We start from the raw sequence: 19,711 nt of genomic DNA on the forward strand, positions 1-19,711 counted from the left end.
CTGAAAGCTGCCATATTTATATTTATTTTGAAGCAAATTTCAAGCTGAACAATAATCTGCTGGTTAGCAAATTGTAAACTGAAGATATTCAGAGATATGAATACTTATCACAAACTGTATCTTAGACATGGCCATACACGTTGTGACCTCCCAGCAACCACCCCTTACACCAGATGACTGGTGAGATGGTCTCTGTCAACACCCCCCTTGATGTAAGAAAAGTGGAATGCAACCACGTTTGGACAGCTCTCATGTACCATCAACCAAGGAACATCTGTCAAGTTAGGAGAGCCAATAACACCTTGCTCGTCAACTGAACTCTGCTAAACCGAAGGACACGGCAAGTAACCTTCCTTTCCAACCCTTCTTTATTTCTTTGTTGATATATTGTCTCTTTTTCTTTGTAACATCCTTTTTCTGTAAATATTTTATTTGCACCGATTTTACCTTTTCATTATAAAACCTTATTTTAAAAAGTGTTAAAACTGTTTAAGGCTTTTAATGCAAGCTAAGCGAATCCCTGTCTCTTGAAGAGTGCTACAGTATATAATAAATCACTGAACATACCTGTCTGTGGTGACAGTGAGTGTTACAGACATTTATTAAAAAATCATAATTTGTATTGCTAAGATTATGAGTTTCTGCCTGTCTATCAAAAGGCGGTGTTGGTAGCTAAAGGGTTATAGGTTTAATTACCCACTTGCCAACTTGCTAGTTGCCATAACCCCGGTATCATTTTTTTCTGTGGGCGATTCGGCGTCTGCTAAAAGTAATCCCGGCGGCAGATTCTCTGGACCGGAAAGCAGCATGAAGGGGGCACCTCTCCCGACGGTTTCCAGTCGTTTGCGGGTTTACTCGAGCAGTCGGTAAACCTGGAAACGATCCGATCCCGCTGATGGCTAGGCAGGAAGTCGGCTCTTTGCTCTTGGAGGACCGGAGCAACCTCTAACGTCACTTCCGGTTATCAGGCATAAAACAATTAGTTCTTTTTTAAAGGTCAAAGTGTCAAAAAAATATTTTTTTTCCTTTTAAGGGTAAATGAGAGATCTGGGATCTTTTTGACCCCAGATCTCTCAATAAAGAGGGCCTGTCATGTTTATTTCTATTACAAGTTTACATTGTTTGTAACAGGAATAAAAGTGATTAAAAAAATGAAAAATAAAAAGGGACAGTGTAAAAATAAAAAATCCGAAAAAAAAATTAAAGCGCCCCATCCCTCCGTGGTCTCGTGCAGAAGCGAATGCATTTGTAAGTTGTGCCCGCATAAGTACAGTATCTCAGAAAAGCGAGTACACCCCTCACATTTTTGTAAATATTTAATTATATCTTTTCATGTGACAACACTGAAGAAATTACACTTTGCTACAACAGCTTGTATAGCAGTGTAAATTTGCTGTCCCCTCAAAGTAACTTAACACACAGCCATTAATGTCTAAATCACTGGCAACAAAAGCGAGTACACCCCTAAGTGAAAATGTTCAAATTGGGCCCAATTAGCCATTTTCCCTCCCCGAGGTCATGCCACTCGTTAGTGTTAGAAGGTCTCAGGTGTGAATGGGAGGAGTGTTAAATTTGATGTTATCGCTCCCACTCTCTTGTACTGGTCACTGAAAGTTCAACATGGCACCTCACGGCAAAGAACTCTCTAAGGATCTGGAAAAATAATTTTTGCTCTACATAAAGATGGCCTAGGCCAGGGGTCTTCAAACTATCGCCCTCCAGTGGTTCAGGAACTACAATTCCCATCATGCCTAGTCATGTCTGTGAATGTCAGAGTTTTACAATGCCTCATGGGATGTATAGTTCCGCAACATCTGGAGGGGCGTAGTTTGAAGATCCCTGGCCTAGGCTATAAGAAGATTGCTAAGACCCTGAAACTGAGCTGCAGCAGGGTGGCCCGGACCTGCGGTTTAACAGGACAGGTTCCACTCAGAACAGGCCTTGCCATGGTTGACCAAAGAAGTTGAGTGCACGTGTGCTCAGCGTTATATCCAGAGGTTGTCTTTGGGAAATAGACGTATGAGTGCTGCCAGCATTTCTGCAGAGGTTGAAGGGGTGGGGGGTCAGCCTGTCAGTGCTCAGACCATACGCCGCACACTGCATCAGAAGGAAATCTCTTCTAAAGATGATGCACGAGCAACGGGGCTACCTTTTTTGGACCAAAGAAACTATTTATGCTGGCTATTTTATTACAGTACATCTAGCATGTAAGTGCATATGTATACGGTTTTGCTAACTTGGATGAGTTAACAAAATGGTATCACACTGTATACCGTCTATTTGTTTTGGGGTTTTGTTTTGACGTAAGAGCAACATCGGGACCCACCAGGAGAGAAGCAGAAAAATCTGTGGGGCTGACTGCTTTTATAACAATGGTTACTGAATGCCTGCTGATTTTATTGATCTGGTGAATGCAATTTGTTATCACCATGTGGTGGAGCACATTTGGTAATTTGGAAGAAGTCATTTGAAGCACTACACTTTACATCTGGTGATTGGATTCACATACTAATGGACTTGCAGTACACGTGCACGTCCATTTAGTGGATCTGTATTGCATGGACATTTGAATATATTGCAATATTGGACTGGATGTTATATTAGTATTTAAAGTTTTTTCCCAAACATATTGGGCAAGCGGTTCCTTTTATTCTGCTCTATAAAGTGCCATTTGGCATGTAAAAGGGGCAGCTGCCAATTTATCACATTTATTTACAATTTTTGTGATGTGGGGTAGATGACCACCCAGATAAATTAATATGCAGAGAATATGTACACTGAACAAAATTATAAATGCAGCACTTTTGTTGTTGCCCCCATTTTTCATGAGCTGAACTCAAAGAACTTAAGACTTTTTCTATGTATAAAAAAGACCTATTTCTCTCAAATATTGTTCACAAATCTGGATAAATCTGTGTTAGTGAGCACTTCTCCTTTGCCGAGATAATCCATCCACCTCACAGGTGTGGCATATCAAGATGCATATGAGACAGCATGATTATTGCACAGGTGTGCCTTAGGCTGGCCACAATAAAGGCCACTATAAATTGTGCAGTTTTATTGTATTGGGGGGTCCGAAAACCTGTCAGTATCTGGTGTGACCACCATTTGCCTCACATAGTACAACACATCTCCTTTGCATAGAGTTGATCAGGTTGGTAATTGTGGCCTGTGGAATGTTGGTCCACTCCTTTTCAAAAGTTGCTGGATATTGGCAGGACCCGGAACACGCTGTCGTATAGGCCGATCCAGAGCATCTCAAACATGCTCAATGGGTGACATGTCCGGTGAGTATGCTGGCAATGCAAGAACTGGGATGTTTTCAGCTTCCAGGATATGTCTACAGATCCTTGCAACATGGGGCCATGCATTATCATGCTGCAACATGAGGTGATGGTCGTGGATGAATGGCATAACAATGGGCCCCGAGATCTCCTCACGGTATCTCTGTGCATTCAAAATGCCATCAATAAAAAGCACCTGTGTTCGTTGTTCATAACATATGCTGGCCATACCATAACCCCACCACCACCACGGGCCACTCGATCCACAATGTTGACATTAGCAAACTGCTCACCCAAACGACACCATACACACCTGTCTGCCATCTGCCCTGTACAGTGAAAACCAGAATTTATCCGTGAAGAGATCACCTCCCCAAAGTGCCAGATGCCATCAAATGTGAGCATTTGCCCTCTCAAGTTGGTTACGACGACGGACTGCAGTCAGGTCGCGTCCCCAATAAGGACGAGCATGCAGATGAGCTTTCCTGAGACGGTTTCTGAAAGTTTGTGCAGAAATTCTTTGGTTATGCAAACAGATTGTTGCAGCAGCTATCTGGGTGGCTGGTCTCAGATGATCCTGGAGGTTAAGATGCAGGATGTGGAGGTCCTGGGCTGGAGTGGTTAGACGTGGTCTGGGGTTGTGAGGCCGGTTGGATGTACTGCCAAATTCTCTAAATTGCCTTTGGAGACGGCTTATGGTAGAGAAATGAACATTCAATTCATGGGCAACAGCTCTGGTGGACATTCCTGCAGTCAGCATGCCAATTGCACGCTCCCTCAAAACTTGTGACATCTGTGGTATTGTGCTGTGTGATAAAACTGCACATGTTAGAGTGGCCTTTTATTGTGACCAGCCTAAGGCACACCTGTGCAATAATCATGCTGTATTATCAGCATTTTGATATGCCACACCTGTTATCTAGGCAAAGGAGAAGTGCTCACTAACACAGATTTAGACAGATTTGTGAACAATATTTGAGACAAATAGGCCTTTTGTGTACATAGAAAATGTCTTAGATCTTTGAGTTCAGCTCATAAAAAATGAGGGCAAAAACAAAAGTGTTGCATTTGTTCAGTGTAATTTATTTACACTTTTGTTGAGGTTTTGTAATAGGCGTGATTTAGACTATTATATAGCACCTAGTGCTTATTTTATAGTTGCAAATTAATTGAAATATCTAATTGTAGCTTTTCTGCTGTAACCCATAAGCTGCAGTAAGGGGAGAATTACATAACGAGTCACAAACAAATGCTGGATTTATATTTGCTTGAAATCTCATTCAAATCTCTAGTTCAAGCAAAGATATGGGGACTGCCAAATTAAAAGAATTTATTTTAATGGAGACGCATGTTACAATTTCTTAAAGGATAAGTTCACATATTATACCCATATTTAGGGTGTACATGCTCCAATGCACCTGGCTCCCAAGCTCCCCCCATCTGTGACAGCAGGCAGGGGATCTTCTCCCTGCACCTGCTGTCACTTTCTGAAAACAGAGATCTGTAAATGAGAAAACTATAAGTATCGTTTGCCATCGCAGCAGACGTACTTGTAACGTGAATGAGCTGCGAGCGCACTACTCAGCATGCTCGTAGTTTATTCATTAATTTTTCCTGTAGTTTTGTAACAGAAAGTCCATACAGGGATTTGGGCACAAAGATAGAGGAAGACTGTGCCTGACACTGCACCCACGATCTGCTAAACACGTATGCAATGCTCTGCAGGCTCCAGTAAAAAAAAAAAAAAAAAAAAAATATATATATATATATATATATATATATATATATATACACACATATATATATCATATTTTTGTTACCTGTAAATCATGTGCATTTATTTAGTTATATTTTGAAAGGTGAACTTAGCCTTTAAAGTGTTACTTAACCCAGGACCCTGCATTCTCTATATCTGGTCTCCCACAGTAAACAGATCATTGAAATGCAAACGTTTTAGTACATATAAACTGCTAAATACCTATTTTCATCAGCAGTTAGAGCAGTCTTGTGACTTCAATCAGTGTCTGGTTAAAGCTTGTAGGGGTAGATTTCATTCTGCTCTGACTGTCCTATAAGAAGGCTGCAGGACCCCTGACCCCCTGTCTGGACAGTGCTGATTAGCCCAGTGCTGATCACATGCACTCTCCCAAGAAAACTCTCAAGCAATACGCACCAAACTGAGCATGTGCAGAGTGCCCCCAAGGCTCTATTCTATCAACAGATGGATTGGGGACAGTAAAAGAAGGGGAGGATCAGAGAAAACATGATACAACAGCCTTTTTACACAATGCAGAGCACTAACCCCTTAGGTTCCACAGTGAGTATAACAAGCATGCTTTACTGGATATACAGACTGATTTTACTGTTGTGGGTTCAGTAACACTTTAAATCCTATAGGGGTTTTATTGTAAGCTGTTTCAGCACTTTTTGCATTTATTTCACAAAAATACATTCCACATAGCTGAATATTTATTACTTGACCCTCATTGGGGTTTTCAACATTTCATGTGCCAAGATCCACAACAAGTGTTTTTTACATTTTCAAATTTAGCAAACTGCAAACTATGTATATTAAAAAAGAATAGCGCACACATGCAAAAGAAATGACTATCAAATATGGAGACAATCCATAAATAAAAATGGGGATTTAGTCCCACCATATGGCCATATTGTGCTCAAGCCCACCACTGCGTCAAAGTACCCCATTATCAGTGGGTCCTACACTATCCATAAAAAAAAAAGGGGTGAATCCAGCCTCTCTAACCCTTGGAGACAACACTCCTTGCTGGGATAGATGTGCTAATGCACTACAAAGGACTCCTCCTATATCTACTTGATAGTGGACTCTGATAGAGTACATGTGTGTGTGGGGGGTGCTCAACCCCAGAAGTCTGGTCAGACCGAATACATAATAAACAAGCAAAAAATTGGGGGAGCAAACCCTGAACATGTTCAGGGTTTGCTCTCCCAATTTTTTGCTTGTTTATTATGTTAACTATGTATCCTGGGGCAGTGTTCTAATAAAACATATCCAGTCTGTTGGAATTTAAAGCGGTTGTACACCCAAAAAACACAAAAAAAAGACCTGCAAGACAAAGGCATAATGAGCTAGTATGCATCTTACCTTAGAACGAAGCCCCGACACGGACCCCCGGACATCGCTGCGGGCGCTGCCATGATCCCTCGGCGTCTCTTCCGGGTTCGGCGGCTCCGGCGCTGTGATTGGCCGGAGCCACATGCACACGGGAGTGATTTTCCGGCAAGCTACCGGCACGCAAAACTGAAGGTCCCCCCTGACCTTCAGAGTGCATCCCCTGCTCGCGTTGAGCGGCTGCATGCACTGCAAATATCTCCTAAACCGTGCCGGTTTAGGAGATATTAATTGTACCTACAGGTAAGCCTTATTATAGGCTAACCTGTAGGTAAAAGTGTAAAAAAGCGGTATACTACCGCTTTAAGTGCCCAGCTGTACTGAAAAATTGTTTAACAAAGGGTGACACAGATCAGCACGTTACAACACACATTAAACCTCGCAGCTCTGGTGTGAATGCAGCTTAGGACGCAATACAGTGAAAATTGCCCTTTATAACTATACTGCACTGAAAACTGAAGCATTACTCCTTCACTCTTTATGCTTGTTACTTTTAAATGTGCGGCAGAACATTACCTGGTTTGGTTTACTGACAGTATAAATAAGAATTCTGAATTTATAGAAAAAAAGAATATAGATTACTGTACCAGTGAATTCCAGATTTACATAACCGAATAAAACACATGGTTAAACATTAATAATGGTATTCTACAAGTAAATTGAAGTAAACCATACTTTATTCATAGAAGTACCAAATGGCTGTAGAATAGATGATATGTCTTCTCAGTTCAAACAGTAAATTCCTACCTTAAAAGGCAAATGTTTATAGCTGGTTTAATGTTGCCTATGTTAACTGATCTGTAACAGGTAAATTCGGATAAGGCCATATACACTATATTACCAAAAGTATTGGGGCGTCAGCCTTTACACGCACATGAACTTTAATGACATCCCAGTCTTAGTCTGTAGGGTTCAATAATGAGTTGGCCCACCCTTTGCAGCTATAACAGCTTCAACTCTTCTGGGAAGGTTGTCCACAAGGTTTAGGAGTGTGTCTATGGGAATTTTTCACCATTCTTCCAGAAGTGCATTTGTGAGGTTAGGCACTGATGTTGGAGAGAAGGCCTGGCTCGCAGTCTGCACAATAATTCATCCCAAAGATGTTCTATTGGTTTGAGATTAGTACTCTGTAAAGGCCAGTCAAGTTCCTCCATCCCAAACCTGCTCATCAATGTATTTATGGAACTTGCTTTGTGCACTGGTCCAAATCATTTGGTGGAGGGGGGGGATTACGGTGTGGGGTTGTCTTTCAGGGATTGGGCTTGGCCCCTTCGTTTCAGTGAAGGGAACTCTTAAGGCATCGGCATACCAAGACATTTTGGACAATTTCATGCTCCCAGCTTTGTGGGAACAGTTTGAGGTTGGCCCCTTACTGTTCCAACATGACTGCTCACCAGTGTCAAAAGCAAGGTATAGAAGGACACAGATTAGCGAGTTTAGAGTGGAGGAACTTGACTGGCCTGCACTGACCTCAATCTGATAGAGTCTTTTCTCCACATCAGTGCTTGACCTCACAAATGCGCTTCTGGAAGAATGGTCAAACATTCCCATAGACACACTCCTAAACCTTGTGGACAACCTTCCCAGAAGAGTTGAAGCTGTTATAGCTGCAAAAGGGTGGGCCAACTCAATATTGAACCCTACGGACTAAGACTGGGATGTCATTAAAGTTCATGTGCGTGTAAAGGCAGGTGTCCCAATATTTTTGGTAATATAGTGTATGTGTTTAAAGTTTGGTAAATACAGTTCAAGGAGGATAACATCAAGAGTATCAGAAGATGCAGCAAGTTGGAAAGCAGCAAAAACACACATAAATAAAAGCTATTAAGCATAAGTCAAATGTAGTTTAACCACCTTCTTACCGGGCTATAGTCAAAAGAGGTCCTCGGTAGGAGGTGGAATACCTGGGGTTATGGCTGCAGCAATATGCCAAAACCCTGGTATTGTTTTTTTCATCCAGCGATTCTCTTTGGTCAGAACGTGGATTTGCCACTGGATCACTTTTAGAAGCGGCGGGAGGGGTTGCACCCCCCCCCCCATGCCGCTTCCCGTGGTTTTTGGCTTACTATGCAGATTGGGAAGCCCAAAAACCGATCCGGCAACTGTGGCTGTTGGTCACAGAGATAATCAAATGCTTTCTATTGTAGAGGAGAAGTGTGGGGTCTTATTGAAATAGGAATAAAAGTGATAAAAAAAATTGTTTTAAAGGGACAGTGTAGAAATAAATAAATGTAATAAAATAAATAGTAAAAAAAATATTTTTTAAACCCCTACTGTTCTCCTGCCCAGTGGTGAACGCATATGTAGGTCACGCCTACATATATAAACAGTATTCAAACCACATGTGAGGTATCGCCGCGAACGTCAGAGCGAGAGCAATAATTTTAGTATTAGATCTCCTCTAACTCTAAACTGCTAACCTGTAGAAAGCTTTAAAATGTCACCTATGGAGATTTTGGCGCCCTTCCACGAGTGGAATGAGATGCTGGGTATCTATTTACTCGGTGTAACATCATCTTTCATATTTAAAAAAAATGGGTTATATATTGTTTTGTATTCTGTGCAAATACCGTGTCACAAAAAAATTGCAATAACTGATATTTTATTCTCTAGGGCCTCTGCTAAACAAAAATATACAATGTTTGGGTGTTCTAAGTAATTTTCTAGAAAACAAACATTGATTTTTACATATATGAGAGAAGTGTCAGAATTGGCCAGGTAAGCAAGAGGTTAAACGAGAATTGGAACGTTTGCCATAACTGGCCATATAAGCTGCCAGTGCCTGTTTATGAGTAAAGAAGTACTGAGTTTAGCGCACTAAGCTGCCCTTCTGACCAGTCCACAGTTCTTTGAGTTCAACTTCACAGCCAAGATCTCGTAGTGCTGCCTTGGCTACATCATCGCAGTCCTTGTGAGTGCTGCGAGCCTGTAAAATTAAGGATTCGGCTCCCATTTCCAAGATGGGCTGTGAGAAATCCTGGGTACGTGAAACCAAGTTTCGGATAACCATACAGGCGTGTTTCTGAGGGAGAGATAAGAAAGAGTGAGCAAACTTAAAAATAAAATATTCAGTACAGTACTTTGCAGAATATTGCATGAGATAATTGAACCACGTGACACATTTTTTCCAATGATCTCATGGGATGCTGAAAATTCACTATCGCCATACTATTTACCTCAAAAAGCAAAAACGTTCAGTAAATACCTCATAAAACAGGTTTAACCACTTTACCGCTATGTACCGGAGTACTACTGCGGCAAAGTGGCACGATCCCGTCTGACGACGTAGACCTACGTCGCCAGACTCCTCCCCCTGTAGGCGGCGCGCTCCCGCTGTTTTCATTCACAGCGGGAGTCGGGCCAGGGGAGGAGCAGCGGCGATCGCCGCTGCTCTGCCCCGATCGTCGGGGAATCCAGTTTGGAGATCCGCCCGCCTGTGTAAACAGAGCGGGCGGATCTCCTCAGTGACAGGGATTGACAGATCGGAGTGTTCAGCATAGCTGGACATCCGATCTGTCCCTGTCTCACACAGTCACCTCCCCCCCACACGTCAGTAAGCACCAGGCATACATTAACCCCTCCCTCTCCAATAAAATTAACCCCCTTCCCTGCCAGTGTCATTTTTACAGTAACAGTGCATATTTATAGCACTGATTACTGCAGTAATGTCACTGGTACCCCCAAAAGTGTCAAAAATGTCAGTCAAGGGTCCGATCTGTCCGCCGCAATGTCGCAGTCCCGCAAAAAAAAAAAAAATCGCAGATCGCCGCCATTACTCGTTAAAAAAAAAAACACCAAAAATGACATAAATCTTTCCCTTTGTTAGTAAACGCAATAACTTTTGCGCAAACCAATAAAAATACGCTTATTGCGATTTTTTTTACCAAACATGGGTAGCAGAAAACAAATTGGCCAAAATTTAAAAATAAATTGGTTTTTACATCTTTTTTGGGGGGAATTTCATATAAAAAAATGTTAAAAATATTGTTATTTTCTCAAAATAAACGCTCTTTTTTTGTTTATAGCGCAAAAAGTAAAAATCGCACAGGTGATCAAATACCACCAAAAGAAAGCTCTGTTTGTGGGAAAAAAAGGATGTAAATTTCGTTTGGGTACGGCGTTACATGACCGCACAATTGTCAGTTAAAGTCGCACAGCGCCGAATCGCAAAAAGCGGCCCAGACGTAAGACAGCAAAATGCTCTAGTGGTAAAGTGGTTAAAGTCAATTAAGTCAATTAAATAAATAAATGCATGAGTTAAATAAGTAATGGTCCAGGCATGCAGTATTTAACCACTTCAGCCCCAGAAGGTTTTACCCCCTTAATAACCAGGCCATTTTTTGCGATTCGGCACTGCGTTATTTTAACGGAAAATTGCGCGGTCATGCGACGCTGTACCCAAATACAATTGACATCCTTTTTTTCCCCACAAATAGAGCTTTCTTTTGGTGGTATTTGATCACCTCCGCGTTAGATTTTGTGCTATAAACAAAAAAAGAGCGACAATTTTGAATAAAAAAAAAAAAACACATATTTTTTACTTTCTGCTAGAAAACATTCCCAATAAAAAAAATTAAAAAAATTGAATTTTTGTAAGAACTTTTTGAAGGCATGTTATAAAACATCTGTCCACATATCATAAATAGTTCATAGTGTTCAGAATATGAATGTCCGATCTTTATGCAGGAGAAACAGATAAAAAGTGCAGTCTTCTTCAGTTTAAAGGCACCAGTGTTCTTAAAGGATCAATCACCTCCACTACACCTTCCTTGCTCCCCTATGAAATGGACACTCCCCACATCTCACAGTAATTAAAGCCTGTATGCATCAGCTGCATGAGCCCTTGCCCCCGGATAATCAGCCGTCTCCAGTGAATTTTCTTAACCAGGACACTATCAATAGCTTTCTCCAGCACAGGGTCAGGCACCGTATCTCAGCCAAATCAATGCAAGTAGACAACAGAAAACAAAGGATAGCGTAATATTGCTTTAACTTTATTTCCACAATACACAACACTCTAAGCCCCCTTAATATATCTGCTTACTGATTAATAGCCAGTGATTGGACATATCGGTCACATCGGCGACCGATCGTACATCTGGTCATGTATGGTACATACAATTAGGCAAAAACGCATTTCCACACTATTCACAGTTCTAAGTGTGTCCAAACCCATATTTAATCACACTTTATTGCCAATGCCATCCGGATTCGTAAAAGAATATCATAATCATTAAATATTTAAAATAATCCATAATTCATTAAAATCAGTTAAAGTACATTGATCATGTTTCTGATCAGACTTAATACCATTATACTCATAAATAAAGCTGGATAAAATCTTGGGTCCGGCACTACCCGAGAATCCAGTGTTCATTTATAAGAAAGCACCGACTATTGGAGATAGAATAGTCAGAAAGGTGTTAGACCCTCCCAAAGCACCAAAGATGTTTTTGAATATGACTGGATTCCATGCTTGTAGGAGGTGCAAATCGTGTCGTCAGGTTAACACCCATTTTAGAGGGCTCACCGAGTTTACGTCTAGTGCAAATGGCAAAACGTTTGAGGTCAAAGAATTCATCTCATGTGTCTCTACGCATGTAGTGTATGGGATGGAATGCCCATATGGGTTGTTGTATATAGGCCATACAAAGAGGAAACTTGGTATTCGTATTTCAGAACATATTTATAAGATCACCACTGGTTTAAAGAACACAGTGTCCCAATACATTTCAGAGAGAAACACTCTAGGGACCCCTCAGGTCTTAAAGAGGAAGTAAACCCTCCTCAGGAAGTTGTACCTATAGGTAAGCCTATGATAAGGCTTACCTATAGGTACTGTAAATATCTCCTAAACTTGCACCGTTTAGGAGATATTTACCTTTAATGGAGCCAGTGACGTCACTGGCGCATGCGCTCTGAAGGAACGGCTGATCGTGCCGTTCCTTCAGAGCCCCGTGCCGTGACCGTCGGCTCCCGCGCGCGTGCGCGGGAGTGACGTCACCGCGGCTCCGGCCAATCAGATGGCCGGATGCCGCGATCCCGGAAGACGGGCGACATGTCATGTCGCCCGTCATACAGGTAAGAGAGCGGCATGGCGGGGGCTCGTTCTAAGGTAAGTATTTCATAATGAGCTAGTATGCGATGCATACTAGCTCATTATGTCTTTCTCTTGCAGGTTGTAAAAAAAAAAAAATTTTTTTAAACGAGTTTACAACCTCTTTAAATTCTGGGGGATTGAAAAGATGCCAACCAATTGGCGGGGTTGCAATAGAGTAAGGGAACTCTCGAAAAAGGAAACAGAATGGATCTATAGAACTAATTCCTTGACGCCAAAAGGGTTGAATATAGATCTGGTCCTGAACGGTTTTCTAAGTAATTATTAACTAACCATTATTTTAGTATAATTATGTGGAAGAGGTGATTTTAACCACTTAAGCCCCGGAGGATTTGGCTGCTGAAAGACCAGGGGGTATTTTGCGATTCGGCACTGCGTGACTTTAACGGACAATTGCGCGGTCGCGTGACGCTGTACTTAAACAAATTTGACGTCCTTTTCCCCCCACAAACAGAGCTTTCTTTTGGTGGTATTTGATCACCTGTGCGATTTTTACTTTTTGCGCTATAAACAAAAAAAGAGCGTCAATTTTGCAAAAATAACAATATTTTTCACATTTTTTTATATGAAATTCCCCCCCAAAAAAATGTAAAAATCAAAATTTTTTAACATTTTCGGCCAATTTGTTTTATGCTACATATGTTTGGTAAAAAAAAATCGCGAAAAGCGTATTTAGATTGGTTTGCGCAAAAGTTATCGCGTTTACTAACAAAGGGAAAGATTTTTGTCATTTTTGTTGTTTTTTTTTTTTTAACGCGTAATGGCGGCGATCTGCGATTTTTTTGCGGTACTGCGACATTGCGGCGGACAGATCGGACCCTTGACTGACATTTTTGACACTTTTGGGGTTACCAGTGACATTACAACAGTAATCAGTGCTATACATATGCACTGATACTGTAAAAATACACTGGCAGTGAAGGGGTTAACTTTATTTGAGAGGGAGGGGCTGTGTGTGTCCCTAGGGGCGTGATTCTAACTGTGATTGGCTGTGGCTAGAGCTGTAGGACCAATGATCAACGGTCCTACATAGTAGAACCGTATGATCATGGTTCCTACACAGGGGAGAATGACAGGCAGCTTGTTTACACAAGCTGCCTGCCTTTCTCCCTCTCTCCCGACGATCGCTGAGTGAGCGGCGGACATCGGGTCCGCCGGTCACACGCGCGGGGGGTCCGTGACCACGCGGGAGCACGCCTTCGGGGGCGCGCGCTCGCTCCCCAGAGCCTCACAGGCTAGTGACGTACCGATACGTCACTCTGCCTGTGAGGGGCTGACCGCCGCAGTATATGTACGTGCGGCAGTCAGCAAGTGGTTAAGGATTTTAGCGGTTGTATTTTAGCTTATATTATAAATTTATTATATTTCTGATATTTATTACAAAGACCTGCATAGAACCAGTTCATCTACATTTTATAACCTTTATTTTTGAGTATAATGGTATGAAGTCTGATCAGAAACATGATCAATGTACTTTAACTGATTTTGATGAATTATGGATTATTTTAAATATTTAATGTATTGATATTCTTTTACGAATCCGGATGGCATTGGCAATACAATGTGATTAAATATGGGTTTGGACACACTTAGAACTGTGAATAGTGTGGAAATGCGTTTTTTGCCTAATTGTATGTACCATACATGACCAGATGTACGCCAGATAGTCGCCGATATGACAGATATGTCCAATCACTGGCTATTAATCCCGGGATTGGATGCCGTGGGTACTAAGGGCATAGTATGCAATGGGGGAGGTAATTGTCGTACCCGTTTGTAGCACACTGGTCAATTCCCGATTGCCAATGGATGGGTAAAAACATATATCGTAATACCCGGTTTTGGCTTCTACTCCGCTGTGGAACGGTGAGGTAGAGCTATATAATCCGGTAGTTGTATATGGGAACCAATCAATGCGAAGGGGGAAGTCCCTGGCTGCATTTATAAACCCGAGCTTAGCAACGTATCAGCGTCCTCAGTTGAAGTCCACGTGACGAAACGCGTCAGTGGCTACCATGGAGACCGAGGGAGGTATCCGCTGACTTTCCTGAACTTGCCTGGAGCCGCAGAGTGACACATCCTATTGTAAGGTGGCGCCACAGCTCGCGGACGGCGAGCAGCAGTACATACCCGGGCCTAGATCTAAGTTTAAAAAGCTTGATGAATGTAATCAAATGTAAGCAGATATATTGAGGGGGCTTGGAGTGTTGTGTATTGTGGAAATAAAGTTAAAGCAATATTACGCTATCCTTTGTTTTCTGTTGTCTACTTGCATTGATTTGGCTGAGATACTGTGCCTGACCCTGTGCTGGAGAAAGTTATTGAAAGTGTCCTGGTTAAGAAAATTCACTGGAGACGGCTGATTATCCGGGGGCAAGGGCTCATGCAGCTGATGCATACAGGCTTTAATTACTGTGAGATGTGGTGAGTGTCCATTTCATAGGGGAGCACGGAAGGTGTGGTGGAGGTGATTGATCCTTTGTTTAAGAACACTGGTGCCTTTAAACTGAAGAAGACTGCACTTTTTATCTGTTTCTCCTGCATAAAGATTGGACATTCATATTCTGAACACTATGAACTATTTATGATATGTGGATAGATGTTTTATAACATGCCTTCAAAGAGTATGTTTATGCGCCGCTGAATGTGCATAATGCTTGAATAGGACTTAGACACGGTGATTTGCATTGTTTACATTTTTGTACATAGAGTTTTTGTTTACAGTGGCTGTTAGTGTACACCAGGGATACACATATATTGATTTTAATATTTTAAATCGCAAGATTTTAGATATTTATATATTTTAACACTAAATACTCATATATACTATCCGTGAGCGCCGGGCGGGTGGATGTGGTTTTAAGCTTCAGACACCTTTTCTTTGAGATTTTGTAAGAACTTACCGTAAAATTATTTTCTCTGAGTCCTCTGACAGTCGCCGCCCATCCATTCAGGCTTCACTAGTGGGTAATGGCCCTCTACAGGAGCAAGCTAGGCAGTTTAAAAGGTTAATAAAAACGTTTTATACCTAGACACACCTCTAGGGGGCCATCCCTCAGCCATTATCCTAAACCAGATATCACTGTTCCTCGGTTTGTAGCAAGCAGTACCGGAAGGCAATAACCCCCAGATCCAAAAACCAGAGGAGTGGGGGCGGCGACTGTCAGAGGAGTCAGAGAAAAGAATTTTACGGTATGTTCTTACAAAAATTCTATTTTCTCTTACGTCCCCTGACAGTTGCCGCCCATCCATTCAGCCTTCACTAGTGGGATGTCCCAAAGCAGTGCAGGTGTGAGGGGTGGGAAGATGCAACCAACCTAAAAAGGTAACGAAAACAACCGGGTCAGAAAACACCTTAACCACAACAGGGCAGCAAGCCCAAAACTGGAGCAAATCCAGAACAACAAAAAAACACCCCAGGAAGAGACAGAAAAAAATATGTCTCTTCAAACAACCGCCGCACTCAAAACCTTGCGGCCAAAGGAAGCATCCGAGGATGCCAGTACATCAATTGTAGAATTTTGTGAAAGTGTGTACAGATGACCAGGTCGCCGCTTTGCACACCTGAGCCACAGAAGCCTGATGGCGAAAAGCCCAAGAGGCACTGACGGCTCTAGTGGAATGGGCCTTTACAGGGATAGGAGGAACCTGACCCTTGATTGACTAGGCCTGAACAATCGTCTGTCTGATCCACTTACAAAATGATTGCCACTGACGCAGCCGAGCCCTTCCGAGGTCCCTCAGGCAGAACAAACAGGGAATCAGACTTCCTAACAGACTCACCAAATTCAGGTCCCAGGGAGGCAAATGAGCCTTCCTCGGGGGAGCCAGATGCCGCACCCCTTGGATGAAAGTGCGAATCAAAGAATTAGTCGCCAAGGGACGCCGTAATAGGACGGCTAAGGCCAACAACTGACCCTTTATCGTGGTCAGCGCCAAACGCTGATCCACCCCTTCGCCACGAGAAGGAGCGGGGATGGAACCCTTGCGACTCGCACGAGGCAATATACGCCATCAAAGCCAGAGACTGTAAAGCAGGATGAAAGATCGGCCCTTGAGACAGAAGATCGTCTCTTAGCGGAAACCGCAAGGGAGGTTCGACGACCATCTGCACGATGGCCCCAGGACCAACGTGGCCAGTCTGGGGCCACCAGAATGACCTGTATCCGTTCCGACGCCAACCTGCTGAGAAACCAGGACAACAGTTGAATCAGAGGGAAGGCATACATCAGCCGATACCGATGCCAAGGCACCACTAACGCATCTGTGGCGTCCGCCAGAGGATCGCAGGTTCTGGCCACAAACCTTCCCACCTTTTTGTTGAGATGGGACGCGAAAAGATCCACGTCCGGAGTCCCCCACCGGGCACACAGGAGGCGAAACACCTCCGGATGCAGGGACCATTCTCCCTGGTCCAAGGTCTGGCGACTCAGATAGTCGGCCTGCCAGTTCTCCACTCCCGGAATGTTAACAGCCGAAATCGCTGGAACGTGCATTTCGGCCCAAGACAGGATCTCGGCCACTTCCTTGGCCGCCCGGGCACTCCTGGTGCCCCCTTGGTAAGTGACATAAGCCACCGTCGTGGCGTTGTCTGTCTGAACCCAAACCGGACAACCCTGAAGCTGAGATGACCAACGGAGCAGACAAAGCTTGATTACTCGGAGCTCCAAGACGTTTATCGGCAAGGAGGCCTCCTCTGCCGACCACGTTCCCTGGGCACAAAGCGTGCCCAGAACTCTACCCCAGCCCGACAGGCTGGCATCCGTGGTGAGCACCGTCCACAGCAGAGGCCGGAAGGACTTGTGTCAGGGTCGGTGACCGGAGTCACCACAAAAGATCCGATCTCACTTGGTGGCTCCGAGAAATCCTCCTGTCCAAAGACTGAGGCGTTCTGTCCCACGTGGCCAGGATCTCCGCTTGCACGTGTGAAATTGAGCAAATGGGACGGCTTTGAAGGCCAAAACCATCAGACCCAGAGACCTCATACAAGTCCACAAGGAGGAGAGATCGTTGTCCCTGAGGGACCTGATCTCATCCCGCAGACTCCGGAAAGAAAACTCGTGCCTGAGCAGAGCCCAGGACCATCCCCAGGTACTGAAGACGAACTGAAGGAGTCAGTGCCGACTTCTGAAAATTGATGCTCCACCCAAACTCCTGGAGCGTCTGAACCGTCACGGACAGATCTCTCGTCAAAGTTGCACACGAGCTCGACCTTTACAGGAGGTCGTCCAGATAACCGAGGACAGCAATCCCATTTAAACGCAGTAAAGCCAGCACTGGAGCCAAAACCTTGGTGAATACCCTGGGAGCCGAAGCGAGACTGAAGGGCAACGCCACAAACTGGTAGTGCTCCCCTGCCACCACAAAACGGAGATATCTCTGATGACCCTCGTAGATAGGGATGTGCAGATATGCATCCTTCAATCACATCGATGGAGGCCAGGAAGTCCCCTGGACTCAACGACGCCACCACTGACCTGATGGATTCCATCCGGAACTTCTGCACCCGCACAAAGCGGTTCAGAGACTTTAAGTCCAGAATCGGACGAACCTTGTCCTCCTTTCTGGGCACCGTGAACAGGTTGGAATAAAAACCTCGAAACCTGTCCAGTGAAGGCACTGGCACAACGACTCCTTGGGTGAGCAGATCTTGTACCGCCCCCATGAGATCTCTGAGACGATCGGGAGCTAGCTGGAGATTTGAAGGGAAGAACCTGTCTGCGGGGCGAGATCTAAACTCGATCTTGTACCCTGAATGAATCCGCTTGTGAACCCACCTGTCCTGAATGCTGGACAACCAGGGTTCCTGAAAGCAACGCAGACGTCCCCCCACCCCTAAAAAAACGGGTGAGGGCATCCCTTCAGGAAGAGGTGGAATGGGTCGCGGAACCGGTCTGATCTGCCTTTGGCTTAACCGACCACGGCTTCTTGTGACCACCTGAGGGCTTGAATGATTTTCCTTTATCCTGCGCCCCGAAGGCACGAAAGGACCCACGCTGAGCTTTGAAGGAAGGCCCCCGCCTAGCGCGGGTGGACTTACCCTTAGTGACCTGGGGCAAAAGAGTACTCTTACCCCCCGTAAGCCCCTTGATCAACTCATCCAGAGTGTCCCCAAAAAGACGATTCCCCACATAAGGGACATCAGACACCGTCTTTTTGGAAGCGTGGTCAGCCAACCAGCTTTTCAGCCAAATATCGCGACCGGATCGCGACCCCAACCACAGACAACCTAGCGACTAACAGAGCCTTGTCCAAGGCCGCGTCACATAGGTACATCCCAGCCTGGGTAATCTGATCCACTATGTATTATAAAAACAGTACAAAAACAATTTCAACATGTACAACATAAATTCTTTGTTTCGTTCAACTGTGACAATGAGGAAATAGTGGATTTAGTTACCTGTACAATTACATCTTTAGGATGTGTTTTCATTGCTTGGAGAGCAGTTAATGCTCCACCTCCTTCCATAATAACTTTACAGTTCTCAGGCTTACGTAGGGCTAACATCGCAAGAGCTGCACAGCCCTGTTCACAGACCTGCAGGGAGAAAGCACATCTTATATCATCCACTCAATTTCCTTATTTCAAATTACCCTTACACCTTTCGTCATTTACAGTACACACACATTGTAAAGAAAATATTAAAACTCACCAATGCCCGAATCACTTAAAGGCTAAGGGTTGTACACACTTGACTAAATTTCTAACACCTAACAAACGTTCCTATAGCGTTTGTATGGCGTTAGTATGGGCGTCAGACTGGTGTCAATGAGCTTTAGTATGGGGCGTTTTACAAGCTTTAAAAACGCTCCCTAAACGCCCTATGCATGGTTTTGAAGCGTTTGAGGAGTGTTAAAGCATTTTAAAAACTGCTCCACAATAGAAAGTGACAGAAATACATTTTAACGCCCCGCAACTGCACTGCAAACACCAGCTAGAGCAATATCAATACACAATAAAAAAAAAAAAAAAACCCATAGTGTGGTTTTTTAGTCACTCCTCATTGTTTTATCTTATGGTGAACTACTAGATCACTACTTTAGGAATTACGCAATATTAGTATTTTTTAAACAAAATATAGAAGTTTAACCCCTTAATGCGTGGCTTCTGTGTCATGTGACTGCTGTGAATGGTGCTCACAGGGGGTCACATGATCG

At 43.6% G+C, this 19,711-nt stretch overlaps 1 protein-coding gene across 2 annotated transcripts in view; it reads right to left on the reverse strand.

Moving 5' to 3' along the window:
- Positions 1-9,204: 9,204 nt before the first annotated feature.
- ARMC6 (armadillo repeat containing 6) overlaps positions 9,205-19,711 on the reverse strand; it is a 97,078-nt gene continuing 86,571 nt past the window's right edge. For both annotated transcript variants that reach the window (XM_082243054.1, XM_082243053.1), the window contains exons 7-8: positions 18,954-19,091; positions 9,205-9,457 (exon numbers count right to left, since the gene is read on the reverse strand). In XM_082243054.1, coding sequence (XP_082099180.1) covers positions 9,245-9,457; positions 18,954-19,091 — 351 coding nt within the window. In that variant the 3' untranslated portion in view covers positions 9,205-9,244. The remainder of the gene's footprint in view (positions 9,458-18,953; positions 19,092-19,711) is intronic.

The sequence above is a fragment of the Pelophylax lessonae genome, assembly GCF_965119305.1.
Source record: "Pelophylax lessonae genome assembly, chromosome: 1".
NCBI classification, from domain to species: Eukaryota; Metazoa; Chordata; class Amphibia; order Anura; family Ranidae; genus Pelophylax; species Pelophylax lessonae.